General features: G+C 41.0%; 1 protein-coding gene across 1 annotated transcript in view; it reads left to right on the top strand.

Moving 5' to 3' along the window:
- Positions 1-6,740, top strand: part of tln2b (talin 2b) — a 48,934-nt gene extending 42,194 nt beyond the window's left edge. Inside the window, exons 52-56 of the mRNA XM_071915542.2 lie at positions 1,342-1,467; positions 1,569-1,631; positions 2,030-2,212; positions 2,298-2,423; positions 5,556-6,740. Of these exons, the coding sequence (XP_071771643.2) occupies positions 1,342-1,467; positions 1,569-1,631; positions 2,030-2,212; positions 2,298-2,423; positions 5,556-5,684 (627 nt within the window). The 3' untranslated portion in view covers positions 5,685-6,740. The remainder of the gene's footprint in view (positions 1-1,341; positions 1,468-1,568; positions 1,632-2,029; positions 2,213-2,297; positions 2,424-5,555) is intronic.
- Positions 6,741-7,751: the final 1,011 nt, after the last annotated feature.

Consider the following 7,751-nt stretch of genomic DNA (forward strand, 5'->3'; position numbering starts at 1 on the left):
CTATACCTCTTCCAGTATACATAGTGCTTGTCAGTTCACCCAGTCCCTCTGTCTGTATGATATGAAGGAAAGCATATCTAGGTAACCCCAGTTTTTATTAAAGACCTTATAATTCTCTGTCTCATACTATAATTCCATACCAATATACTGCACTTATGAGGAGCTTAATGTTTATGAGGGGGATTAGAGAGCTAAAGGCTTTTCCTCTTTTGTATGTCAGTGTCTCCCTCTAGTGATCTAATAGGATGTTGCATCCAGTCCTACTAAGAGGCATTTAAAGGGGGATACCACTGAATTTCACTTTTACTGTTTTCTCCCATGAAGACAGTTCATTTTGTATTTGTAAACATGCATTGCTATCCCCTATAGCCATAAATGAGACAGAATAGTTTGTCCTGTCCCCTAATCTGTGAAGGTATACTGATGTAGAAAACAGTTTCAGTCTCACATGTGTTAATGAAGCAAAATGTATGTCCTGTTGACATCTCAGATTAAAGTCTATTGATTGAAATGCCCTATGGTGGAGGAATAGCATATATGATTTATTAGATTTTGTGATAATCCCCTTTAAAAATATGTAAAAGTGTTGGAAAGTTCTAATTTACTTCATGCTGAGGAAGAGATAATAAAGCAGCAGGACTAATGCTTAAAAGCATCAAGCCAACATAAAATCTATCAGTTACTTAATATAAGAAGAGCAGGTGTTCAGATGTTTCCATCAAAGAATTATCTGTGAGTGACTAAAACACCTTTGATTCTCCTTCTACTTCTTCTTCCATATTTCCTCCTCTGTGCTCCCTCTCCTTCCTGCTCCTTTGTCCCTCCCACCCAGTAGGGGGGGGCTCTGCTGCCCCAGCATGCTTCCCTGTCCCCCCATTCTCTGAGCCGTTGTAGACCTGGAAGCCTTCTCTGCAGGGCTCTGTCTGATATGTTTGATATATTAGGTTGTTATTCAGTCCAACTATATATCAAACATATTCCTACAGTGTCCCGCCCTGTCTCCAGCCACGTGTGCCTTGTGTGTTTTTGGAGATCTGTGGTCAATGACGTGTTGTTGACTGCTGAGGCAGAGATGGCCGTTTGTAAATTGTCCCCGAATTAATGCATTGATCTTCATACTGATCTTCAGTTCGGTTTTGTGGGAGTGGGAGGTGGTAACTGCCACGAGAATGTCACCCTCACTGAAAACTAAACATTGTTGCTCTATTTGAAAGATAAAGCTGACCATTCTCAATTATGCTATTGCAGTTGGTGATACAGTACTAACAACACTTCTGAAATCTTTTCCACTGCAGGACACTGTAGTTTAAAGTCTAAGTTGATATGTGGTTCTACTTTCAGCAGGCAGATGAGACGCTGGATTTTGAGGAGCAGATCCTAGAAGCAGCAAAGTCCATCGCTGCGGCAACCAGCGCTCTCGTTAAATCTGCATCAGCAGCTCAGAGAGAACTGGTGGCACAAGGCAAGGTCAGTCGACACCCACTCACACACTCAGCAAGGTAGCCATACGTCTGTGCTAATAATGTAACACTATATTTGCATCTTTTGTTCCTCGCTCTCTACCCCAGGTGGGATCCAATCTAGCCAACGCAGTGGATGACGGCCAGTGGTCACAAGGTCTCATATCCGCTGTGAGTTGCTATGCGTATTACCTGCTAACTTTATAGCCCCCTTGAAATTAACTCCCATTACTTTTCCTTCCTAGGAAACAGTGTATCTTTAATGGTGATCTCATGCTGCACCAACTAATAAATTCCAACTAATAAAACCATCATCGATTTTTGAAAAGTCCCGCCCCTCCGCCTCTCCCATCAAATCAAAGTCTTTCTCTCCCTGACTGATGTTCCATTGGTTTAGACTTTTGAATGATCCCTCACTGTGTTATGTCCCGCCCCAACATCCTGTTTCAACACATCAAACCAAGGAAGTAAAGATGCTATTTCATGGGGTCTTTAAGATCAAAAACTTGCTGAATGTAACCCAAATGAAACCAGACCTTAATCATGTGTGAATGTGGTGCTTGCTGTAGGCGCGTATGGTAGCGGCGGCCACCAGTAACCTGTGTGAGGCAGCGAACGCCTCGGTGCAGGGCCACGCCAGTGAGGAGAAGCTCATCTCCTCAGCCAAACAGGTTGCAGCCTCCACAGCTCAGCTGCTGGTGGCCTGTAAGGTGAAGGCTGACCAGGACTCTGAAGCCATGAGGAGGCTGCAGGTAACCAGCTAGACATTTCTGCTAATTTTCATTTACCCATTGAAACTTACTGTGTCTGCTAACTTTGACACTATTCTGTCCGAAGGCTGCTGGCAACGCCGTGAAGCGTGCGTCAGACAACTTGGTGAAGGCGGCTCAGAAAGCAGCGTTTGACAAGGCTGAAGATGACAGTGTGGTGGTGAAGACCAAATTTGTTGGAGGCATTGCTCAGGTGAGACAAAACACTGAAAAATATTTCTCTATGGTCTAGAAATCAAATCACATTCCTATTTTATGGTTTGCCCTTTCCATTGAACTTTTGCGCCCCTTGCTGTTAGCTCTAAAAGCTAAAATGTCTCAGTCATTTCTTTGGTGCTGTAAATGATTCTGAAATGGCGGTGAGTCACTGTAGATAGACAGCCCATCAGCTGGATTTCAAAGCTGTTTACCAGGCACCCACAGCTGCATGAACATCAGGTCTCTTCAGGAGTTTTAGCTTTCTTCTCTTACAGCAAACAACTCACTTCCTTTTCATCCTTGCCCAAATTGAAAGTAATTGCAGGCTGGGTGTCTACTTATTCAGAAACTCTGGGGTGCCACAGGAAGCTTTAGTTTTCATCTTGAGTGATTGAGTTCATATCTCAGTCAGTGGTGCACCCCAGGTGGTAACCTAGGCAACATGCCAAATTTTAGCACCTGACCAATGAGGCTCTTCTACCACTTTTTGACTGTGACTTCCCGTTTACTGATCATTGTATACAGTATGTACATAATAATAATAATAATAATTATAATAAATTCAATTGTAGCCTATTTCCATTTCCCAATGAAAATTCATTCCTGTTCGAAACATTATAGACTAATCCTAACTAAGATCATTAGTTCCCTGCTGGTATGAACTGCTACTGTAAAACGATCTTACTCTGAAAACAGCAGGCGGAGTGACAATAGGAAAACAGTTTCTAAAATATAAATAAAAAGAGTAACAAACTGATAGCTCTTTTAAAAAAGTTTTAAAAAGGTTGAAAATATGACAAAGACTTACATTTAGATTTAAATTAAGCTTAGATTTAAATGTTGAAAAACGTTCTAAAAAGTTGTGGTCGAGGATGTTGTCATGTCCGGTTATCTTCCTCCTTAAAGACGAAATGTGCCACGCCACCCAGGAACTCAATTGCAGGCTCAGCTTCAGTTAAACCTTCCAAAGTGTGGCATTGGTACATTTTAAAATGTAATTTAAAATTCTAATTGATTTCAAAAACATTGACAACTATAGCAAAGTCCCTGCATCATAATTGGCCACTAAAATTCCCCAACCCAAATATTAACTAAATTCCTGTGGACATGTGGAGCAATTACTGATGACTGACAAGATGTTATTACTTGGTCAGTGTAATAACTTATTAGACATACAGTAGATCACCAATCTATCAACTTAGAGGGCACATTGGTCCTAATGCTCTCCTGATGCTATAGCCTAATCTTCGTTTCCCTTTCCCACGCTAAATTCAGTATTTGTTAGAAAGGTTATTGCCTAATCCGGATGACGACAATCAGTTCCCTGCTGCACATGGCATAAGGGACTGGAGAATGGTTGGAATGTACTTTTTAAGCACTCAACCCTTACAGTATGTCTTTCTTTTTCCTCTGACCCCCACGGTTTCTGTTGTTGCAGTTCAAGCAGTCGTTCGTTACTGACATGTGAAATCAGCATGAGAATATTCTGTGAAGGCAGTAAGCTCTTTGCACATTGCCTGTCTGTTCAATCTTGAACAATTTTCCTATTTCTCGGAAAAAATGACAACGCTTTACAATTATTAATCCCTTCGATCACACGGAAAGTGAGGGGCAATTACATCTACCATTTACCAACAGACATACCAGTAAAATACCCATGAAGATGTCAAATACAGGAAGATAAGGCTTGGTACATTGTAGCTCACCCTACTGAGACAAATGTTCTCATTATTATTGCTGTATCCAGAGACATTCACACTTTCAAACACCATTGTTTGACACTAATGAGGCTTAAACGATCGATTAAAGATCAGATATAGAGGAAAAGTAGCAGCTATTAAGGAGGGATTGGCAGAGTGTCACAGTTCTGCTATTAGAAGTTGTTAATTAGAAGAATGTGCGCTAAATCTTCCCTTATCTGCATTTGAAAATATTGTACTGATAGATGAAACTATAAGGGGACATTTTGGCATGTAAAATATTTGGTAAATCTGATCATTGTACCATACTAATTAGTGGGCATCTGGAATAAAGTACATTCAGTCCAAAAGTTGTTATGAAATTGCGTTTTGATGGCCTTTTTATAATATTTAAATGCTTTATTCTACATCACAGATCAAACATACATGAAATATACACTGTTAAAAATATACACAAATACATGAAATGCAGTATAACAATGCAAAAGCATGGCTCATCTTTCCTGCCGAGAGAAACAGTTTTTAACTGACAAATAAATGGATGGCATTGAGAGTTTAAATAATTTGTATTAATGAATTTGATTATATTGCCTCCTGCCCTTCTGTTATTTTCTCTGTGGATTTACGATAAACATTTAAAAATGATTCATAAATGTTTCAACATAAAACACAGTTAAGGGGAACTATTTTATGGGGTCAGAAACTCTTACAAGTGTGTTGTATCTATCAAAGAAATAGAGTGTGCGGTCTCAAAGCGCAGCACTTGGCAAAAAAAGGCAGAGTCCAGCTCCTTCCCTCAGCGAGGTTCTCAGTCTTACCCAGCATGTGTTTGGCAAGCTTGGGTGAACCCCTTCCACAGATGTGTGTGTGTGTGTGTGTGTATAGTTACCACCCTTCCTGGGACATCTCTCCCCAGGCTGGTGTCTCTAAAGTGGGACAGTCATGATAATCCACAGTCCACCGTCGCCCAAACCAACCAGCACTCTGCACTTCAGAAAAGAAAATGCATACTTACTCACTTACTATTAAAGAAAACCCCTTGTGTAAAGTCTGCGAGAGACTTTTTAATACATAATAGAATAGAGTATAACCCACATTCCCCATGTTCTAAGGAAAGATACTCAATAGATCTCATATCTATTATATATCTATAATGAATATTCTTATGAACATTGGTTGATTTCATTATACTGTATATGCCACACTTTCTCACTGGGAGGCCCTGCTCTGTATTACGTTTATTATATTATGTATTATTATGTATTATGTTCTCCGTCCTCTTGTACTCTTGGATTGCAAACGCTGTATAGTGTGAGCTGAGTTGAATGCAGCCATTGATTTTGCAGTTCAAGTCATCCACAGGAATAGGATTATGATGAGTAGAAGGCACACTTTCTGTTTCTGCCAGCTGTTCCTGTCTTCCTCAGATCATCGCGGCGCAGGAGGAGATGCTGAGGAAGGAGCGAGAGCTGGAGGAGGCCAGGAAGAAGCTGGCTCAGATCAGACAGCAGCAGTACAAGTTCCTGCCCAGCGAGCTGAGGGAGGATGAGGGCTGATTGGCTGAGCGGGCAGGATACGAGCCTCCGATTGGACCGTCTTGTTATGGAGAGACGTTGCCGATGTATGATTGGCCGCTTTGCTCTCATATAATTGAGGAATATACAGCACTTGAAACAGGCCTGTTTGATGAGAAAAACAAGTGCCTGTGCTCTATAGTGTATTTGTACGTGTGTGTGTGTATGTGTGTGTGACGTGTGTATGTATTTGTCAGAGAATGGAATTGACATTCAGACTTCAATATGGAGAAGGTTGTTACAGTTGTCACTATAAGCAAGTTGAGACAGTATATCTTAATGATTACGGCAGGCTGTATGATAATAGGCATCACTGCTTTGTGAGTGTTACTGCTTCATGAGCGTTACAATCATGGATCCAAATGTTATGAATGCAGATATCTTCTATAATTGAATGTGACAAAAGCAGGTTTAGGGCAAATAGAAATGGACTGATAATATCTCTGCAGCTGGCAGAACTAACCTAGGAATCTATAGCTTCTAACAAACCCACTGAGTCGATCAAATGGCAGGAACTTGATGCCTCATTTCACCACTGTCTTGCATGCACCATAATGTCTATACATATCAACGAAGCTACTAACCAATAGAGTAGTATAGAATGGAAAGGCACTTGTATTTTGCTAATATAAATGTGAACTTAGGGGTTTGCTGTTGGAACTAGCAAACCTTTAGAACTTAAGGGTTTTGATGAAACTATTGTTCAGCTTAACACCAAACAGCGAGTGGTTCTGATCGGAGTGGATGACAAAGTCAAAAGGGTAACAGGCCATCGGCAGACATCAGCTATAAAGATACATTGATTCTCGACTCAATCATTTTCAATCTTTTTTTTTTAATTTTGGACAGCAGCTGAGGTCTAAACAAGCTGTGACAGGTGAAATAAGGGTTGATCAGAGAATAAGGTCTATCTGTGACCAAATCCATCATGCTCCTTGGGAAGACCACCACACCATGCCACCCAGCCCCCCCCCCCTCTCCCCCCAGCCACCCCCTCCCTCCCCCACAACACCCTCTCCCCCATACACACTGAGCTGTACAAGGAAGATATGTTTACATTATTTGTCATGTTTGTTCTCTCTTGTCTTCGTGTTTTAATTCCACTCCTATTGACAGTGGCCAGATTTTGTTCGGGCGCCCACTGTACACACACACACACACACACACACACACACAGTACACACTTATTCTCCTCCAGTCACTGTCCCGTCATGATAGAGGCATTCTCACTTTAGACTCTTGTCTATAGCAATACATTACATTGAATATTCTAGCAAATCAACGAGAGTCTGTGCAGTATTGGTGGAAAGACTGTGTGTGCAATCATATTTGAACATGAAGAAGGCTGCAGAATGCACTGAGATTGCTCATAAAACCCTTATGCACTGAGGAAGGCAATTAATGGCTTCCATTATCTTCAATATGGGACACCCTCCTAACAAACTAGAAGGAAAATAGCTTCAAGCTCTGATTGGGGAAACGGATTCAATGATAATTCTGTTTGTATAGTATATTACATAGAATATATTAGCAATTGTAACCAGTACATCTCCTCAGTCCATTCTTGTCAGCGTCTGGTCTGCATTGTGTACTAGTGCCTTACTTGAGCAGCTGGAGAGCAGGCTGGGTGGGAGCCTGAGCCTTGTCCTCTCTGGATCAGAACATTATGCCAGTCTAATCCCTGTGGGGGTCTTAAACTGTCACCTAGTCCTATGCCATACAATACAATGCCTTGGCTGGTGGCCTATCTGCCTACCATCTTATATGCTGATATTAAAAGGGCGTCTGTGGATACCTTAGGATTTAGAGACTATATCGGAAGACTAACACTACACTGCATTCCATGAGCATGTGGCAATTTGTGATTTAAAAGTGGAGAAATTGTTCCGCCTTGAAATTCATGACGATACCAAGTCCCTCGTAAATGTTGGACCGAATAACTTCCTTGTTTCATTGTTTAACCACTATTAAATGAAGTTTTTATCAGTAAATGTAAGAATTATCCTGAGATATATTGTCTAACCGATTTGTTCGAGTATTAACTGAAAT

The sequence above is a fragment of the Centroberyx gerrardi genome, chromosome 4 (assembly GCF_048128805.1).
Source record: "Centroberyx gerrardi isolate f3 chromosome 4, fCenGer3.hap1.cur.20231027, whole genome shotgun sequence".
Taxonomy (NCBI): domain Eukaryota; kingdom Metazoa; phylum Chordata; class Actinopteri; order Beryciformes; family Berycidae; genus Centroberyx; species Centroberyx gerrardi.